The following is a 21,226-nucleotide window of genomic DNA, read 5'->3' on the forward strand; positions in this document are numbered from 1 at the left end:
TGGTATATTATTGATTGGTATAAAACACTGAAACAGGCAATGATAAGTTGGTGGTTAAGTTCACTTGAATAACATGGTGTATTAGAAGAGCAAGAGCAGTGGATTGAGTCAGGTGACCTAGTGATTCCGTCTTTATGTGTTATGTGACCTTCATTCATTTACAATTTATTAGCTGTCTGCTGTGTGCTACATACTGAGCATCTAAAGACAAGTAAGACAGTGTGCCTTTGAAGGGCCCAGAGCCCCAGTGCCTCCCAAATGAGGCGATACGATCTCAAAGACTCACTCCAGCTCAAAATCCTAAATTTTCCAAGAAGAAAGATCACAACACCAAAGTAACTAGCCACGTGGCTCTGGTATGTCTTCCTACCACGTTGGTATCTTACAGAATTTTAGTTTTGGGTTGTGTTGCTCTTTGTTTTGTACTTTCTTTCCTTCTTTCTTTCATACTAATATCATGGGTGCTCTCCATATTTATTTTTCTTCTTATTTTAATTTCAAAGAGTATCTTTGTGTGGTAACTCTGAGGACTTGAACATTTTTATTTTACCCTCACATTTAAATTAAATAATTTACACTGGTTCTTAATGGGAAGATGGTAATGTAAAGTTGCCCCTTTTCCCCCTTTTGCAGAAACCAAGAAGAGTACAACTCCATTTGCAGGGGAAACAAGGAGAGAGCTCTAAAACCAAACCACAAAATAGCTAGAGGGACTGGAAAAGCAGGAGTTACCAAGCAGGAGTGCATAGGAGAAGAGTGGATGCCACAGCTCCAGATAGCAGAAAAGGCTAGCAGACTACATTTCTCGAAGACGAACAGTTTACCCAGAGGTGAAAGGGTTTTTTTAAAAAAATATTTTTTTATTGATGAGGTCTCGCTGTGTCACCCAGGGTGGAGTACAGTGACATGATCAAAGCTCACCGTAACCTCAAACTCCTGGGCTCAAGGCATCCTTCTGAATAGCTGAGATTACAAGAGTGTGCAACCAAGCCCACCTAATTTTTTTGATTTTTCTTTTGTGTGTGTGTGTGTATGTGTGTGGAGACAGGGTTTTACCATCTTGCCCAGGCTGGTTTTGAACTCCTGGGCTCAAGCCATCCTCATTCTTTGGCCTCCCAATGTGCTGGGATCTCAGGTGTGAGCTACCATGCCCAGTCAGGAGAAGTTTTAAATCCTTGGTTTGTAACAGTGGGGAGAGGATCCACGGGCTTTACACAGATTGTGTGTTTGGAGACGGGGAGCATAGGTGCCTATTCCCAAGTGGAAGAATAAACACCAAACAAATTAATGCGTAAAACTCTGAATATTAAAGAAAATTCCAGTCCTCCTTACAAGCTTCCTACAAATAGCTGATCTAAGAAAACTTTCCTTAACTGCTTCAAAAAAAGTCATCAAGAAAGACCAGCAGAGGATCTGTAGTAAAGTATTTGTAGGAAATAGGGGAAATAAATAGGAAAATATGACTGTAAACTAAAACCACTTATCAGGAAAACATTGCCATCAAGTAGACAAAAGTTGTGACTAAGTATTTGGTCATGAATGTTTATAACTGAATGAAACAGGTATTTATTGGAAACCAAGAGTACTGAGCAGAGAAACCAGAGTGTAGGGCCAAGATGATTTGATAACAGAAGATGAAGCAGGAGTTGACAGAACTTAGGGAAAAGATGGAAAGACACATTACACCATCTCAGAAATGAAGGCAAAATTGAAAGTAAGTCAAAGTAAAATAGACTAAACATAATAGTTTTGATACAAAATTCTAGGTTCAAACTTGTCCTCCCTTCAGCACTTTACTTACTACACTAGTGCCTCCCAGCTCTAAGCATGGCTACTAAGAAATGTGTCATGGAGCAGATCCTTGTTGCTTTGTAGGTGACATAATTTTCCCCTCTAGAAACCTGTAGAATTTTCTGTGGCTTTGATCATCTTAAATTTCACTGTAATGGGTATGGGAGGTTTTGATCTTTAATGTCTCCTGTTAACGCTCTGTGAGTTGCCTAAACCAGTGGTCTTGCACATTTTTCTAGTTCTGGAAAACTTCAGTCATTATTTCTTTAAATATTTCCTCCTACTACTTTGTTTTTCTTTCTTCTATGATTTCTATTACACTTACATTTGAAACTTTCATGTCTCGTAACTTTTTTTTTTCATTTCCTTGTCTATTCTTAACTCTTCTGGAAGAAGTTTCCTGATGAGATCTTTCATTTCATTCATTGGTTTTTCAGCCATCCCCATTCTGCAAATCAATTCATGTGTTGAGTTCTTAATTTCAACTGTTTTGTTGTTCATACAGTATGTTTTTTTGTAATTGCTTGTTCCTGCTTCATATTCCCAATACTTTCCCTTATCTTGTTAAATGTGTTTATTATGTATATTTTAAATTCAGGCCTGCCTGGTCCATTGATTCTGATACCTTTAGCATGGACTGTTAATCATATGCACGTGGTTTATATCATTATTTTCCCTTGTGAGTTTACATTATCTTGGGGAGTATCAGCTACCTGAACAGATAATGTATACCTGGGAAGGAAGACTGAAATCCAGAATCCAACTGAGACCCTTCTGATGAGTTATTGAGTGTATGTGATGTGGGGTGGTGGTTGTACTGATAGGAAATACTCCTTAGAGTGTTGACCTCTGTTACTTCAGTCTGGGTTTGATCATTCCCTGTTTCCTGTATCTGTTTTTTTTTCCCTGAGCTCTACTCATTTTTCAAGAGCTTCTTCCCATAGGATTGGAACAGGGATTAGGCCTGCTCAGGGGTTCAGACATTCTTCTGCACCTGTTGTTACCCACTCTTCAAGCCCTGCCACAAGGCGACTCAAATACTCAGTAGCACTGGCCTGAGTACTGCTCTTCTGCCCCCCAGAAGTGAGAGTTGAGCAATGACTCATTCAGAACAATGTGGGGGAGAGAAGAAAATGCAGGGAGAATGATGTTCCCCAGTCCACCTTCTGCCTGGCCACCTTCTATTTTAGGCTGACATTTCCTATATACCCACTGGTAATCAATCATTTCCTGTCTCCCCAAAGGTTTCTTAGTAGTTTTGTGGTATATTCTGTTATCCATTATTAACTTGCCTGTCACTTTTGTAGCATTTGCATGGTGGGTTCTGAAAGACTAGCAACCCAGGTTCATTTGCCATCTTGTGCTCCCCACTAATGTGTAATGTTACCTCTGTGTCACTCACCCAGTTCCCCTTTATCTGTGGGTCTGTTTATTCTCTCTCTCTCTCTCTCATCTGTTTTACCTGTCTCTGTGCAATACCATACTTTTAATTACTGCAGATTTATAATGTCTTCATATCAGGTAAAATGATCCTTTCTCCCCCCATTCATCTTCAAAATTGTCTTTGTCTATGCTTGGGCCTTTACTCTTCTGTGTGAAGGACCAGTTGATCAAATTCTGTGACAAATTATCTTGAGATTTTATTAGAATTGCTTAGAATTTATAGGTTAATTTGGAGAATTGCAATTTTTATTATATTGAAACCTCCAACCCTTTAGTATTGTATAATGCTCCATTTACTTACTCCATAAAAATCTTGTTAAACTTTTATAGAATTTATTCCTAAGTACCTGATAGCTTTTGTTACACTTGCACATCCCAGGGTTTTTTTTTTTTTTTTTTTTTTTTTTCACAATGAAAAGACCTTTAGTTTGTTCCTAATCACATAAAAGTAAATCCCCCCTGAAATCCCATCATCATGAGATTAATGAGTTGGTTATCCTTTTAAGCATTCTTTATACATACACATAAAAATACACAAGTAATTCTATATATATAGGATCATATCATGCTTGCTATTTTTTTCATCAACACCTTCTCTCACCACCTTCTCTCCTCATATTAGTCCCTTTCCCACGCCCTAGCCACACACCTGTAACCTATCATCATCACCTAATGGGTGACTGTCAGTGTTTTCTCCATGCTTATGAAGTCATCTAGGTCCATGATTTATATAGACTTCAGAGACAGCTGGTCATTGTTTCACAAAAATGGGATCATATTTAACTTTTCTATATTTTGATTTTCTGACTTAGAAATACCTTAGGAAAATCCCTCTAGATGACTAGGAAGTCATCTAGTATGGATCTAATTTATTCTCTTCAATGGCTAGTTAGTATTCCATGATATGGAAATATTATATAATGCATAATTCATTCAACTATTTTGTTCAGTTATATATAACGGAAAATAGCTACTTTAAGTAGAAAGAGATTTAACGTAGGGAATTTGGGACTTATGAAATCACTGGAGGTGCCCAAGTAGCAGGCTCTAGGCTGGGTCTCAAGGAATCATGCCCACAACAGTCCTACAGACCCTTCTCTCCAAGAGAACTGCCGTCTCTGTCACATTCCAGAAGCTGCTGTTCCAGCTGCTGGCTTCGGAACCACACTACCTTAGCTGCAACTTGAGGATCAGGAGGCTACCACAGGAACTTTTTACTCCGGACCTACAGTGTGTCTGTCAGATCTGCACTAGTGCATCTAGAAAGATTAAATCACAATCTAAAGTCCTAGCTTTGAGGGAGACTTGGAAATATGTCTTTAGCTTTCCAACCTCTGCAAAATAGAAAGACACACAAGAAAGGGGTTAACTAAACAGCGAGTGGGCCAGTCTACCAAATCTATTGCTGTGAGCATTCACTTTGTTTCCAGTTTGGGGTCTCCTATGAACGCTGTCACACAATTGCCATAAGACCTCATGTGTGTTTCCACTGCTATTTCTAAGGAATAGAATCCTAGGAGTAGAACTGCTGAACCAACAAATACACTTATTTTAAAATATAGATCTTGCCAAATTGCCTTCTAAAAAGGTTGTAACACTTTACACTTTTGCTATAAATGTGTGAAAATTTCCTTCATATATACCACCAGCAATAAGCAATAGATACTGTGGCTTGGCGTGTGTGTGTGTGTGTGTGTGTGTGTGTGTGTGTGTGTGTGTGTTTGAAAAATAATACTTTTTATTATGGAGAATTTCAAGCATGCACAAAAGAGGCAAACAGTCTAGTGAACTCCCGTGTGTCCATCAGCCAGCCCAATAACCATGGCCAAACCTGCCCCATCCAATTCCTTCTGTTTCATTTTGTTTTAAAGCACGTTCCTGATGCCTTATTATCTCATCCATAAATATAAGTATAAATGTATTTGTAAAACACAGAACTAGAAAACCAAACACTGCGTGTTCTCACTCATAAGTGGGAGTTGAATGATGAGAGCACATAGACACAGGGAGGGGAACATCACACACCAGGGCCTGTCAGGGGGTGGGGGGAAAAGGAGAGAGAGCATTAAGACAAATACCTAATGCATGTGGAGCCTAAAACCTAGATGACGGGTTGATAGGTGCAGCAGACCACCATGGCACATGTATACCTATGTAACAAACCTGCACATTAAGCACATATATCCCAGAACTTGAAATAAATTTTTTTTAAAAAAAGATAAGCACAGGGGGCCGGGCGCGGTGGCTCAAGCCTGTAATCCCAGCACTTTGGGAGGCCGAGACGGGCGGATCACGAGGTCAAGAGATCGAGACCATCCTGGCGAACACGGTGAAACCCCGTCTCTACTAAATAGTACAAAAAAAACTAGCTGGGCGAGGTGGCGGGCGCCTGTAGTCACAGCTACTCCGGAGGCTGAGGCAGGAGAATGGCGTAAACCCGGGAGGCGGAGCTTGCAGTGAGCTGAGATCCGGCCACTGCACTCCAGCCTGGGCGACAGAGCGAGACTCCGTCTCAAAAAAAAAAAAAAAAAAAAAAAAAAAAAAAAAAAAGATAAGCACAATATTATCATATCTAAAAAAATTAACAATAATTATTCATTAAATAGCTAGTGTTTACATCTTATTTGAGGTACACAAATTGCAATTGATTAGTCTTTTATGTCTCTTAACAAATTGTCTCCCCTGCCATATTCTTTTTCCCCCATATAATTTATTTGTTGAAGGAACCAAGTTTTTGGTGCTGTAAAGCTTCCCACAGTCTGAATTTTGCAAGTTGCATTTCTATGTTTTGGTGGAAGATTTTCCTCATCCTTATTGCCTGTGAATTGTTAATGGAATCTAAGAACTTGATCAGATTCAGGTTTGATTTTTATGGCAAGAAGAATTTAAAAGGCAGTGACTGTTTCTGGATCAAGAGTCACACAATGTTTGGTTGTCTCTCTCCTTGTGATGTTAGCAACCATTGATGCTCAGTACCCAGACCTGTTAGTTCACTAGGATTGCAAAATGGTGACAGTCTAAATCTACTCTTTTTCATTTATAAGGTATACTGTCTATAAAGAAAAACTTTCTCACCTCTGCTATTTGGTTACCCAATAGTATAGTTCATATAAATAAAGCAGCATAAATGCTTGATTCTTTCCCATTTACCAGTTTTCGAAATAATGAATTGGTTCCTTAGCATCCTTTAATGGTGACTGTTTTTTTAAGTATCATTATGAAGTAATGGATGGATTAAACTTCTTTGATGTGTTTCAATCCATTGCAGGTATGATTTTTATTGATACTTACATTGTCCCATGTTTGATCTTTGGAAGCTTTACTATGGCTGTTATTTATGTTTGCCAATGTGATGGGTATTGTGATTTTTTTGTTACTTTTATTTTTATTTCTCTGATTTCTAGTGAACTTGAATCATATTCATATGTTTGGCCTTTTGATACTACTCATTAGTAAGTTGTTTGTATCCTTTGCACAATTTTCTAATCGGTTGTGTCAGTTGTTGGTCATCATCTTATCAGTTTTTAAGGGTGCTTTGTATAGAAAGTGATCCTTTGTATGAATATAGTAGCACAAACATTTTTTCAGACATACTGACTGCTATTAACTTTCTTTATAGTACTATTTGCCATACCAAAAAAGTGATTTATAAAAGGCTGAGTATGCCTGTCTTTTATTCTATAGTTCTTGGTAAGGAAAGTCTCCCCAAACCATAGTGTGTACATATAATCCCCTGGATATTTTTCTTCAACTTAAAATTTTCTTTTTACATTTAACTCTTTAATATATTTGCATTTATTTTTGAATGTAGTTTAAGATGGCAGTTCAACACTTTCCTTTCAAGTGAGTAGCCAGTTGTGTCTCATAGTGAAAAAAAAAAAAAATAGTTCAACTTTTTTCCCATTGAACTACCACTCTGAAATACATTTAAAGAATAACTACAATGTAATCATTAATTATTTATTCTGTTCCAGAAATATATTTTATATTCTTACTAATGCTATACTGAATTGAATTTATATATGTTATAGTATCACTGATATCTTAGTAAGCCCCCTGTATACTCTTCTTTTTTTAATTTTAATTTTAATTTTTATTTTTGAGATGGAGTTTCTCTCTTGTTGTCCAGGCTGGAGTGCAATGGCATGATCTTGGCTCACCACAACCTCCACCTCCTGGGTTCAAGTGATTCTCCTGCCTCAACGTCCCAAGTAGCTGGGACTACAGACACTTGCTACCATGCCCGGCTAATTTTTTGTATTTTTAGTAGAGACGGGGCTTCACTGTGTTAGCCAGGATGGTCTCAATCTCCTGACCTTATGATCTGCCCGCCTCAGCCTCCCAAAGTGCTGGAATTACAGGCATGAGCCACTGAGCCTGGCCTACTCTGTCTTCTTACATTTTTTGTAGTTTTACTAGCTATTCTTTGGCATTCTTTCTCTATATAAACTTTAGAATCATTTTATCTAATTCCAATAAAAACCCTATTGGAATTCTAATTGGAACTACATTAAATTAATATATTAAAATTTCTGGAATTAACAGTTTTATATTAAGTATTTTCTTCCAGGACATGATATGACTTTAAATCTATTCAAATATTTTGTGTCTTTTAATAGCTTTTCCCCAATTAAAAAAAAAATAAGCCTAGAGTTGATCTTGTTAAATTTATAAGTATTTAAAACTTTTGGCACTATGTTAATCTGAATAGATTTTTATTAGCAACATGAATTATTATGTAAACATAAGAAAGAACTTTCCAGATAGAATGTCCAGTCACTGGAATTTGTAACTGAGTTGAAGGCTCCCTCTCATATTACCAGGAAGGAAAAGTGGATATACACGTTTCTAAGACTGTTCAGTTGTGGTCTTGCTGAGAGATAGGGGGAAGGACCAGAGGAGTCCTGGAAGACCTACTCAGAAAAGGAATCTGGAATGTTGCCGTTTTAGGCAGCCTCCTAACGTCAGGCTTCTGTTAATGTGAGGGCTCTTGACTTAATTAGCTAGTTTTTCCAGTGGGTACATGGGTTTGTGCGAGACCATTAGAAAACATGCTGGGATATGGCCGGGCGCGGTGGCTCAAGCCTGTAATCCCAGCACTTTGGGAGGCCGAGGCGGGCGGATCACAAGGTCAGGAGATCGAGACCACAGTGAAACCCCGTCTCTACTAAAAATACAAAAAATTAGCCGGGCGCGGTGGCGGGCGCCTGTAGTCCCAGCTACTCAGGAGGCTGAGGCAGGAGAATGGCGGGAACCCGGGAGGCGGAGCTTGCAGTGAGCCGAGATTGCGCCAGTGCACTCCAGCCTGGGCAACAGCGTGAGACTCCGTCTCAAAAAAAAAAAAAAAAAAAAAAAAAAAAAAAGAAAACATGCTGGGATAATTCAGAGCAAAAAATTCCCAAAGTATTTCTTCTTTTTTCTTTCTCTCTTAAAAATTCCATTTTGTTGTTATATTGTTTGGTTGTTTTGTTTTTGCAATTAATAGCTTTTATTTCCACAGATAAGTCATGCAATAAATGTATTTCTTAATCCACATTGTGTCAAGCTCTCCATTTATTGCTTGGATATATAGAAAAATCCAGACCTAGTCCTTGTCCTCAGAGGCTTGCAGTCTATTTGAGGATACACAAATGGATTACTCAGTATGAGGCACATGTTACTGGAGCACAGAGGAGAGACATCTTAATCAACCTGGTGAGGTTCAGTCAACTTCACAGATAATGGATCATTCAAGCTTGGAAAAGACTAACGAGTCCTGAACTACCAAGGCGTGTTCAGAAAATAGTGAGGTGCTCCCATGGCTGGAGTTGACGTTACGATGAGTAACTACAGAAGAACCCAGAAAAAAGATGAGGAGTTTGGTCAGCTGCAGACGTTTACAGAGGAGACTTCCATTGACAGATTTATGTTGAAGAAAATCCTTCTATCAGCATGGATTAGAGGGGCAAGACTGATGACAGGAAGCCCAGTTGGAAGGCTGCCACAATAGCCTAAGGGACAGGTAAGGCAAGTTACAGTGAGAACTGGGGAGGAGAGGAATTTGCCATCTGCATAGGTAGGAAATCTCATGGGCAACTGATGAGGCAAAGGGAATGCAAAAGGACCGAGGTTTCTAGCCAGGACTGCTGGATGCGTGTCAGTGTCGTTAACCTGGGAGCCAGGAAGCTGGGCAGGTTTCCCGGGGACGAGGGGAAGAGGGCAATATTGGCCATGAATTCCAGGTGAAGAAGTCCGAAATCTGGGTACTCAGAAGAAATAGACTAGAGATTTACATTTGAGGATCACTGGTGGTATCTGAAACCATGTGAGGGCATGAGATGGGTTAGGAAGCATGCAGAGCTAGGGTGGAGTACTCAAGGCTTAGTTCATGTTCTCCTATACCAAAGCAGTTATCAAGGACAACTTAAGCTAGCAGATGAATGCTTTTTACAACAGAACTAAGAACCTCTAATAAGTTTTTAATTCAGAAGCTAAACTGATGAAACAATAAACATCTTAAAGTCAGAAAAGCTAATAAATGAGCTCTTTCCATTTATACTTCTACTCAAGTACTACTTGTTAAAATAACTTCTGACTTTGTTAATAAACAATTGTAAACATGAATGCAAAAAACTAGATGAAAATGTACTGGGGTCACGGCATGGAGGGTGAGACCTGTAATCCCGGCACTTTGGGAGGCCAAGGAGGGCAGATCACTTGAGGTCAGGAGTTTGAGACCAGTCTGAGCAACATGGGGAGACCCAGTCTCTACAAAAAAAAAAAACAACCAAACAAACAAACAAACACCACAAAAATTAGCCAGGCATGGTGGCAGGCACCTGTAATCCCAGCTACTCAGGAGACTGAGGCATGAGAATCACTTGAACCCAGGAGGTGGAGGCTGCAGTGAGCCAAGATTGTGCCACTGCACTCCAATCTGGGTGACAGAGCAAGACCCTGTCTCAAAGAAAAAAAAAATGTACTGGGATATTCGCAAGTGCTGGATTCAACCTTAAGTTTTTCACTTCACACCTGCTTAGGATTCATCAGGTGTAGATAATCCGAACCGCCATCTCAATCTTCCACTCACCTATAGGTTCCCTTGGATTGCACCATGAAGGGGTGGCCTGCCCCTCCACACCTGTGGGTGTTTCTCGTTAGGTGGAACGAGAGACTTGAGAAAAGAAATAAGACACAGAGAAAAGCGAGGGCCCAGGGGACTGGCGCTCAGCTTACAGAGGACCCACGCTGGCACCGGCCTCTGAGTTCCCTTAGTATTTATAGATGATTATCTTTACCATCTTAAAGATAAGGGAGTGGCAGGACAATAGGATCGTTTTTAGGGAGGAAATTAGCAGTAAGACATGAGAACAAGGATCTCTGTGACATGAATAAGTTTAAAGGAAAATCCTGTGCCTTGAGATAAACCTTTTAGCAACATTGTTTCATCCTATCACATGGGGATAAACCTTGGACAATACCTAGCTTTTCTAGGAACAAAGACACACCCTGCACGCCCAAAATCCATTAAACCTTGAGTTACCACAGCACATGTCTCTTGCAAGGACAAGGTTGGGGGTAGGGTCACAGATTAACAGCATCTCAAATACAGAACAAAATGGAGTCTCTTATGTCTACTTCTTTCTATATAGACACAGTAACAGGCTGATCTCTCTTTCTTTTCCCCACAGCACCACCTCTCCAGCTGCCACTCATCATGTCTGCCTTGGCTGGGACCATGAGTCACAGCTCACAGTCTCTCCAACCTGGCACTGAATGAAGACTGCACAGATAGAGGTTACCAAAAAAGAGGCAATGCAGAATAATGGAAAGAATTTTAGCCCACCAGGGGCCAGAGAACAGAGTTTGGCATGGCGTGATTAAGTGATTGGTACTCCACAGAAAAGTGCTCAACAATTATTCTGTGTCAAACACTCTGCTAATATGCTTTGCAATGTGCCCTCTTGTGCAACCCTCACAACAACCTTATGAAGTGGATGAGGTTTATTTATCTCATTTGTATCTGTTTTTTAACAATTAGGAAATTCAGGTTCAGAAGAAATTAAGTCACTTGTGCAAAGTCACATAGCTAGTTAATAACAAAGCTCCAGTGACTCAGATGTTAACACTATAGTCCCTCCACACAAACAATCTGAGGTAGAAATGCACAACTTATCCTCTACCTTCTACTTTGTCTTTTGCAAAACAAGGGATTTTTCATAGATGGTATCATCTGTCTATAGATTCTCATTCTGTAGGAAATTGAGTTTACAGAATTTGTATACATCAGAGGTCTTACATGTAAAATATCTCCAGATTTACTTTATACAGTAGATAGATTTCTCAGCCATGATTTGCATGTGTTCATTTTATCTGTAAATGTGGTCTTTGCTGTGCTGGGTTTTCAGATCGCTTCCCTCTCCTCTGCCCAGGTCGCCTGTTGTTCCTAAGATAAACCTCTACAGTGTGGTTAGAATGGAGGTATAGGGCTGTTGAGGGTAGCAAATGGAGAACCTATAGGTTTATAAAAGTAGAATATGAAGGAAGGATGACAGATAGAATGTAAAATAATAGAATGTAATCCCGAGTCCACATTTGTTGATGTTATTTCTATTCTTTCAGACTTTTTTAAACTATGGATTTAAGTGTTCTGCAAAGTCTTACACAGAAGCCCAGTACAGTACATGAACTACAGAAAAGCAGAACTGCTCTGAACAAGGAAGAGGTGGGAGATCTGAATTCTGGTCCCAGCACCCACTTCATCAACTCCAGCCACCTCCTTGGAATCCGGGGTTCTGCAGCTTGAAATAATCAATTTGGATTTTAAACTTACTTGTAACATAATAATAATCACAGGAACTTTAAAATAATATTTTGTACTAAATTTTAGAATTATTATAATAAGTGATCTAATAAAACAGTCTTTTCCTGAAAGATGCCCAGTAAATTCTCAATAGAAGTTACTTAAGGAATTATAGGGTGTGGCTATGGGGAAGACAATAGATACATTTTATTTTCTACCTTGTACACTGTTTGTTTTCTTTCCCTTTTTCTTGCAGTTAGCATTTATATTTTTATGGTTAAAATATTAATTTAAACTTTTTTCAGGTTTTGATATTCTCATTAGTGGCTTTTTAATAAGAGAGACTCGGGTTGAAATCCCAATGCCATCACTTACCAGCTGTATGATTTTATCTCCTCTTAAATGCAGGTGGGAGGTGGGGAGTAATTATAGAATTTTGGGGTGCTGATCTAAAGTGATAACAATTGTAAAGACTTAGTACTTGGGTATGTAATACATTTTCCCTGCCGCTGCCCCTGCCCACATGACTTTTCTGTACTTTAAATTGCTACTATCTTATGTATTATCCTTATATAACAGGAAAAGTTAACCTTTGGTAAATACATAAGATAATAAGATTTAAAGAATAATACATAAGATAACAGGATTTAAAGTACAGAAAATCAGTGTACAGTGAATATTTATAGGAACAAATCTACAAATCATATTTTAAGGCTGGTATGTCTGTATTTTCATATGTTAATACTCCTGGTCAAGGAACTGATATTTTTTTAAGAAGATTTTAACCCTCTCCCACCCCCACCAGCGTCTAGTAACTACCATTCTACTATCTGCTTCTGTGAGTTCAACTTTTAAATATTCTACATGTAAGTGAGATCATGTGATATTTGTTTTTCTGTGCCTGCCTTATTTCATGTAACATAATGTCCTCTAGGTTCACCCCATGTTGTTGCAAATGAAGGATTTTCTTCTTTTTGAGATTGAATAGTTTTCCATTGTGTGTATATATACCATGTCTTAGTCTGTTTCTGTTGCTTATAATAGAATACCTAAAACTGGGTAATTTATAAATAAAAGGTATTCATTTATTATAGTGTGGAAGCTGAGAAGTCCAAGGTCAAGGGGCCTCATCTGGTGAGAGCCTTCTTGCTGGTGGGGTCTCTGCAGAGTCCCAGGGCAGTCCAGGGTATCACATGGCAAGGGGGCTGAGCATGCTAGTTCTCTTCTTATAAAGCCACCACTCCCATGATAACCCATTAATCCATTAACCCATTAGTCTGTTAATCGATGACCCAAACCCTTCTTAAAGACCGCATCTCTCAACACTGCCACATTGGCGATTAAATTTCAACATGAGTTTTGGAGAGGACAGATATTCAAACCGTAGCACCACATTTTATTTATTCATTTATTTGCTGATGGACACTTAGGTTGATTCCATATCTTGGCTACTGTGAATAATGCTGCAATGAGCATGGGAACGCAGCTATCTCTTCAACATAGTGATTTCATTTCTTTTGAATATATACACAGAAGTGGAACTGCTGGATCATATAGTAATTCTACTTTTAGTTTTTTGAAGGGCCTCCAAACTGTTTTCCATAATAGCTCTACCAATTTACATTCCCACCAACAGTGTATAAGGGTTCCCTTTTCTCCACAAGAGAGTAATCTCTAAACAAATAATTAGCCTTTAGAACACAAGAGCAAACTGAAGCACAATTGTCTAATATGCAAATTGTTTTGTTTTACCTAGGTTTTACCTAGGCTGTCAGTAGTTGTCTGGTCCCCACATCAGAATTACTGGGGAAACAAAAAAATTATTCCCCAGGCTTCATCCTAGACTAACTGAATCAATTTCTGGAGGTAAGACCCAGGTATACATGTTTTGTTTTGTTTTGTTTTGTTTTGTGTTTTGTTCTTTGTTTAAAGCTCTGCAAGTGAGTCCGTTGTGCAGCTAGACTTGAGAACCAGCAGGCTTTTAGCCTTAGCCTACCAATGCTGATCTAGGTAGATTTAGTACATTCATGAGCTAAGGTGAGCTAATATATTATTCAACACCCATGTAAGATTAATAAATTGTGACATCTTACCGTCTTTTCCTTCCCTTTCCTTCTCTTTTGGCTTATTTATTTATTTATTTATTTATTAACAAGGACCAAGCAGTGAAGGGGGCCAAGCCAGAGAAGGGATTCAGAGACAGGAAGGAAGTGCAGCGGATGTGCATAGACGGATGGGAGATCCAGGCTTGCAGAATAAACCTCTTGCAAAGGTAGTAAAAATAAATGGGCACCCCCTCCCCACCAAGCCACCAAGCCAAGGAAAATTTTCTACAACTAATGTCACTTTGGGGCAGTGGGGGCTAACTTACATTGTTTCAAAACGCCTAAGGAAACATAGTTTCTCACTGAAGGAGATTTATTTTGTCTTGACACACCAGACATTATGTGCTAGGTTTGTGTGTTTGCACCATGGTCTTCTTCAGGTATTTGTGCAGATCCTCTTTGTCTCTAGTCACTAGCCAGAGTTTAGGGGAACTGGTACAATCTAGCCCCCACTAACTCTTCAAACTGACCAGCTCAGGCTTTTTTTTAGAACGAGACTCCAAACTAAGGAGAAATTTTTAGAAGTAGAATAAAATGTATATAATAGGAAATGATACAAACCAACTTACAAAAATCAGTTGTATTTATGTATATTAGCAATAAATAATCTGAAAAAGAAATTAAGAAAGCAATTCAATTTTTAATAGCATCAAAAAGGATAAAATATTTAGGAATAAATTTAACCAAGGAGGTGAAAGACTTGTACACTGAGAACTATAAAAGATTGCTAAAAAGAAATTAAAGAAGACATAAATAAATGAAAGACATTCTGTGTTTATGTATTGGAAGACAATAGTGTTATGATGACAATATTACCCAAAGTGATCTACAGATTCAATGCAATCCCTATTAAAATCCCAGTGTTTTTGCAGAAATAAAAGGAACCCATTCTAAAGCCCATATGGAACCTCAGAGAGCCCCCAATAGCTAAAACAATCTTGAAAAAGAACAACAAAATTGAAGGTTTCATATTTCCTGATTTTAAAACTTACTACAAAGCTACAGTAATCAAAACAGTGTGATCCTGGCATAAGGACAGATATATGGGCCAATGGAATGGAATGGAGAGTCCAGAAATAAACCCTTGCATTATATAGTCAGCTTATTTTCAACGAGGGTTGAAACCAATGGGTAAACAACAGTCTTTTCAACAAATGGTGGTGGAAAAACTGGATATTCACATGCAGAAGAATAAAGTTGGACCCTTACGTTATACCATGTACAAACATTAACTCAAGATGGATGAAAGACCTAAATTTAAGAGCTCAACTGTAAAACTCTTAGAAGAAAACATAGGGAAAATTTTTATGAAATATTGGATTTAGCAATAGTTTCTTCGGTATGACATCAATAACATAATCAACAAAACAACCTACAGAATGAGAGAAAATATTTGCTAATCATATATCTAGAAAAGGATTAATAGTCAGAATATATAAATAACCCTACAAGTTAATAACAAAACAACCGAATTTTAAAATGGGAAAAGGAATTTGATAGACATTTCTCCAAAGAAGATACTCAAAAACGATGCTCCACAATTTTAGTCATTAGGGTAATGCAAATCAAAATTACAATGGAATACCACTTTATACCTGCTAAATTGACTACTATCAAAAAATAGAAAATAATATATATTAATGAGGATGTGGAAAAACTGGAACCCTTGTGCATTGCTGGTGAGAATGTAAAATGGTACAGCCATTGAAACAGTTCAGTGGTTTCTCAAAAAAGTTAAAAAATAGACATTATATGACTCAGCAATTTCATTCCTAGGTATGTTTTATTTTAAAAAGAATTGAAAATGGTCAAACAATACTTGTATGCCAATATTCATATTATGCATTATTCATAGTAGCCAAAATGTAGAAACAACCCAAATGTCCATTAACAGATCAATGGATGAACAAAATATGCTAGATGTGAATATTACTCATCTATAAAAAATGAAGTTTTGATATATTCTACCTAGATAAACCTTGAATACATTATGCTAAATGAAATTAGACAAACACAAAAGGACAAATATTATATGATTACACTTATATGGGGTATCTAGAATACGCACATTGATAGAGACAGAAAGTAGAATAAAAGTTACCAGCTGTTAGAGGGAAGAGGGAATGGGAGATGTTGCTTAATGTGTACAAAGTTTCTGTTTGAGATTATGACAAAGGTCTGGAAATAGATAGTTACACAATGTGGTGAATGTACCTAATGTTACTAAATTGTACACTTTAAAAATGGTTAAAATTGCGGCCGGGCGCGGTGGCTCAAGCCTGTAATCCCAGCACTTTGGGAGGCCGAGACGGGCGGATCACGAGGTCAGGAGATCGAGACCATCCTGGTGAACACGGTGAAACCCCGTCTCTACTAAAAAATACAAAAAACTAGCCGGGCGAGGCGGCGGGCGCCTGTAGTCCCAGCTACTCGGGAGGCTGAGGCAGGAGAATGGCATAAACCCGGGGGGTGGAGCTTGCAGTGAGCTGAGATCTGGCCACTGCACTCCAGCCCGGGCGACAGAGCCAGACTCCGTCTCAAAAAAAAAAAAAAAAAAAAAAAATGGTTAAAATTGGCTGGGCACAGTGGCTCATGCCTGTAATCCCAGGACTTTGGGAGGCCAAGGCGGGTGGATCATGAGGTCAGGTGATTGAGACCATCCTGGCTAACATGGTGAAACCCCATGTCTACTAAAAATACAAAAAATTAGCCAGGTGTGGTGGCACACACCTGTAGTCCCAGCTATTCAGGAGGCTGAGGCAGGAGAATCACTTGAAACTGGGAGGCAGAGGTTGCAGTGAGCCGAGATGGAGCCACTGCACACCAGCCTGAGTAACAGAGCAAGACTCCATCTCAAAAAAAAGTTAAAATTATACATTTTGGGTTATGTATATTTTGCTACAATAAAAAAGTGAAAAAATTAGCATGACAGGGATGAGTTGTGAAATGGTTTGAATTTGTGTCCCCACCCAAATCTCATGTCGAATTGGAGGAGGGGGCTGGTGGAAGGTGATTGGATAATGGGGGTGGATTTCCCCTGTGCTGTTCTTGTGAAAGTTTAGAAAATTTGCAGCCTGACCATATGGTAGTAAAGAAAAACCCATTTTCTTGACAGAAAGTCAAGCTGGCTGCAGAAATTTGCATAAGTAAAGTGGAGCCAAATATTAATAGTCAAGACAATGGAGAAAATGTCTCCAGAGCATTTCAGAGACCTTCATGGAAGCCCCTCCTACCACAGGCCTGAAGGCCTAGGAGGGGAAACTATTTCGTGGGCCAGGTCTAGGGCCCGGCTGCTCTGTGCAGCCTCAGGACATAGCACACTGCGTCCCAGCTGCTCCAGCTTCAGCTGTGACTAAAAGGGGCCAAGATACAGCTCAGATCATTGTTTCAGAGGGTGCAACCCCCAAGCCTTGGCAGCTTCCATGTGGTCTTGGGCCTGGGGGTGCACAGAAGGCAAGAGTTGAGTTTTTGGGAACTGATATGCTTTGGCTCTGTGTCCTCACCCAAATCTCATCTTATAGCTTTCATAATTCTCACACGTTGTGGGAGGGACCCAGTGGGAGATGATTGAATCATAGGGGCGGGTCTTTCCTGTGCATTTTTCATAATAGTTAGTGGGTCTCACGAGAGCTGATGATTTTAAAAATGGGAGTTTATCTGCACAAGTTCTCTCTTTGCCTGCTGCCATCCATGTAAGATGTGACTTGCTCCTCCTTGCCTTCTGTCATGATTGTGAGGCCTCCCCAGCCATGTGTAACTGTAAGTCCATTAAACCTCTCTTCCCAGTCTTGGGTATGTCTTTATCAGCATTGTGAAAATGGACTAATACAGTAAATTGGTAACAGTAGAGTGGGGTGCTGCTGAAAAGATACCTGAAAATGTGGAAGCAACTTTGGAACTGGGTAACAGGCAGAGGTTGGAACAGTTTGGAGGGCTCAGAAGAAGACAGGAAAATGTGGGAAAGTTTGGAACTCCCTAGAAACTTGTTAAATGGCTTTGACAAAAATACTGATAATAATATGGACAATGAAATCCAGGCTGAGGTGGTCTCAGATGGAGATGAGGAACTTGTTGGGAACTGGAGCAAAGGTGACTCTTGTTATGTTTTAGCAAAGAGACTGACAGCATTTTACCATAGCCCTAGAGATTTGTGGAACTTTGAACTTGAGAGAGACGATTTAGGGTATCTGGTGTAAGAAATTTCTAAGCAGCAAAGCAGTCAAGAGGTGACTTAGGTGCTGTTAAAGGCATTCAGTTTTAAAAGGGAGGCAGAGCATAAAAGTTCAGAAAATTTGCAGCCTGATAATGTGATAGAAGAGAAAATCCCATTTTCTGAGGAGAAATTCAAGCCTGCTGCAGAAATTTGCATAAGTAACAGGAACCGAATGTTAATCCCCATGACAATGGGTAAAATGTCTCCAGGCCACGTCAGATACCTTTGTGGCAGCCCCTCCCATCACAGGCCAGGAGGCCTAGAAGGAAAAAGTGGTTTCATGGACCAGGCCCAGGATCCCTGTGCTGTGTGCAGCCTGGGGATTAGGTGCCCTGTGTCCCAGCTGCTCCAGCTGTGGCTAAAAGGGCCAATATGGAGCTTGGGCTGTGGCTTCAGAGGGTGCAAGCCCAAAACCATGGCAGCTTCCACATGGTGTTGAACCTGCAGGTACACAGAAGTCAAGAATTTAGGTTTGGAAACCTCCACTTAGATTTCAGAGGATGTATGGAAACGCCTGGATGCCCAGGCAGAAGTTTCCTGCAGGGGCACAGCAGTCATGGAGAACCTCTGCTAGGGCAGTGCAGTAGGGAAATGTGAGGTCAGAGCCCCAGTGCAGAGTCCCTACTGGGGCACTGCCTAGTGGAGCTGTGAGAAGAGGGCCACTATCCTGCAGATCCCAGAATGGTAGATCCACTGACAGCTTGCACTGTTTGCCTGGAAAACCACAAACACTCAATGCCAGCCCATGAAAGCAGCCAAGAGGGAGGCTATATCCTGCAAAGCCACAGGGGCAGAGCTGCCCAAGTCCATGAGAACCCACCTCTTGCATCAGTGTGACCTGGATGTGAGACATGGAGTCAAAGGAAGACATTTTGGAGATTTAAGATTTGACTCCCCTGCTGGATTTTGGACTTGCATGGGGCCTGTAGCCCCTTTATTTTGGCCAATTTCTTTCATTTAGAGTGGCTGTATTTACCCAATGCCTGTACCTTCATGGTATCTAGGAAGTAACTAACTTGCTTTTGATCTTACAGGTTTATAGGTGGAAAGGACTTGCCTTATCTCAGATGAGACTTCAGACTGTGGACTTTTGAGTTAATGCTGAAATGATTGAAGACTTTGGAGGACTATTGGGAAGGCATGATTGGTTTCGAAATGTGAGGACATGAAATTTGGGAGAGGCCAGAGATGGAATAATATGGTTTGGCTCTGTGTCCCCACCCAAATCTCATCTTGTAGTGCCCATAATTCCCATGTGTTGTGAGAGGGACTTGGTGGGAGATGACTGAGTCATGGGGATGGGTCTTTCCTGTGCTGTTCTCATGATAGTGAATGGTCTCACAAGATGTGATGGTTTTAAAAACGGGAGTTTCTCTGCACAAGCACTCTCTCTGCCTGCTGCCATTCATGTAAGATGTGACTTGCTCCTCCTTGACTTCTGCCATGATTGTGAGGCCTCCCCAGCCAGGTGAAATTGTAAGTCCATTAAACCTCTTTTTCTTCCCAGTCTCAGGTATGTCTTTATCAGCAGCTTGAAAACGGACTAATACATGAACCTCCACCTAGATTTCAAAGGATGTATGGAAATGCCTGGATGTCCAGGCAGAAGTCTGCTACAGGGGCAGAGCCCTCATGGAGAACCTCCACTAGGGTAGTGTGGAGGGGAAATGTGGAGTTGGAGCCCCAACACAGAGTCCCCACTGGGGCACTGCCTAGTGGAGCTATGAGAAGAGGGCCACCGTCCTTCAGACACCAGAATGGTAGATCCACTGATAGTTTGCACTGTGCACCTGGAAAAGCTGCAGGCACTCAATGCCAGTCTGTGAAAGCAGACATAGGGCCTGTACCCTGCAAAGCCACTGGGGTGGAGCTGCCCAAGGACTTGGAAGTCCATCCTTGCATTAGCATGTCCTGGATGTGAGACATGAATTCAAAAGAGATTATTTTAGACCTTTAAGATTTAATGACTTCCTTGCTGAGTTTTGGATTTGCATGAGGCCTATAGCCCCTTTGTTTTGGCCCATTTCTCCCTTTTTTTTTTTTGAGATTGTGTCTCCCTCTGTTGCCCAGACAGGAGTGCAGTGTCATGATCTCAGCTCACTGCAGCCTCTGCCTCCTGAGTTCAAGCGATTCTTCTGCCTCAGCCTCCAAGTAGCTGGGATTACAGGCATGCACCACCACACCTGGCTAATTTTAAAAATATTTTTAGTAGAGACAGGGTTTCACCATGTTGCCCAGGCTGGTCTTGAACTCCTGACCTCAAGTAATCCACTTGCCTTGGCCTCCCAAATTGTTGGGATTTCAGGCATGAGCCACTGCACCTGGCTGCAATTTCTCCCTTTTGGAATGGGAGCATTTACCTAATGCCTATATCCCTTACTTGTCTCAGATGAGACTTTGAACTGTGGAGTTTTGAGTTAATGTTGAAATGAGTTAAGATTGGGAAATTGTAGAGAAGGGATCATTGTATTTTGCAGTGTGAGCAGGACATGAAATTTGAGAGGGGCTGGGGTGGAATTATATAGTTTGAATTTGTGCCCCCACCCAAATCTCATGTTGAATTGGAAGAGGGGTCTGGTGAGAAGTGATTAAATCATGGATCATGGGGGTGGATTTCCCCCGTGCTGTTCTCATGATAGTGAGTGAGTTCTCACAAGACCTGATGGTTTAAAAGTGTATGGCACTTCCCCCTGCACACTCTCTCTCTCCTGCCACTATATGAAGAAAGCGCTTGGTTCCCCTTCACCTTCTGCCATGATTGTAAGTTTCCTGAGGACCCCCAGTCATCCTTCCTGTTAAGCCTAAGGAACTGTCAGTCAATTAAATCTCTTTTCTTCACAGATTACCCAGTTTCAGGTAGCTCTTTATAGCAGTGTGAAAACTGACTAATAC

The 21,226-nt window shown here is 40.2% G+C and overlaps 1 protein-coding gene across 4 annotated transcripts in view; it reads left to right on the forward strand.

Annotated features, from left to right (window-relative positions):
- The window catches only part of CCDC14 (coiled-coil domain containing 14), a 72,409-nt gene extending 60,262 nt beyond the window's left edge, over nt 1-12,147 (forward strand). For 3 of the 4 annotated variants that reach the window (XM_065539125.1, XM_015446341.3, XM_074033277.1), the window contains one exon: nt 11,836-12,147. In XM_065539125.1, coding sequence (XP_065395197.1) covers nt 11,836-11,858 — 23 coding nt within the window. In that variant the 3' untranslated portion in view covers nt 11,859-12,147. Of the gene's footprint in view, nt 1-633; nt 831-11,835 lie in introns of all 4 variants that reach the window. The other variant, XM_045385528.3, reaches the window with a different exon arrangement.
- The last annotated feature ends 9,079 nt before the right edge of the window (nt 12,148-21,226 follow it).

This window comes from Macaca fascicularis, chromosome 2, assembly GCF_037993035.2.
Source record: "Macaca fascicularis isolate 582-1 chromosome 2, T2T-MFA8v1.1".
NCBI lineage: Eukaryota > Metazoa > Chordata > Mammalia > Primates > Cercopithecidae > Macaca > Macaca fascicularis.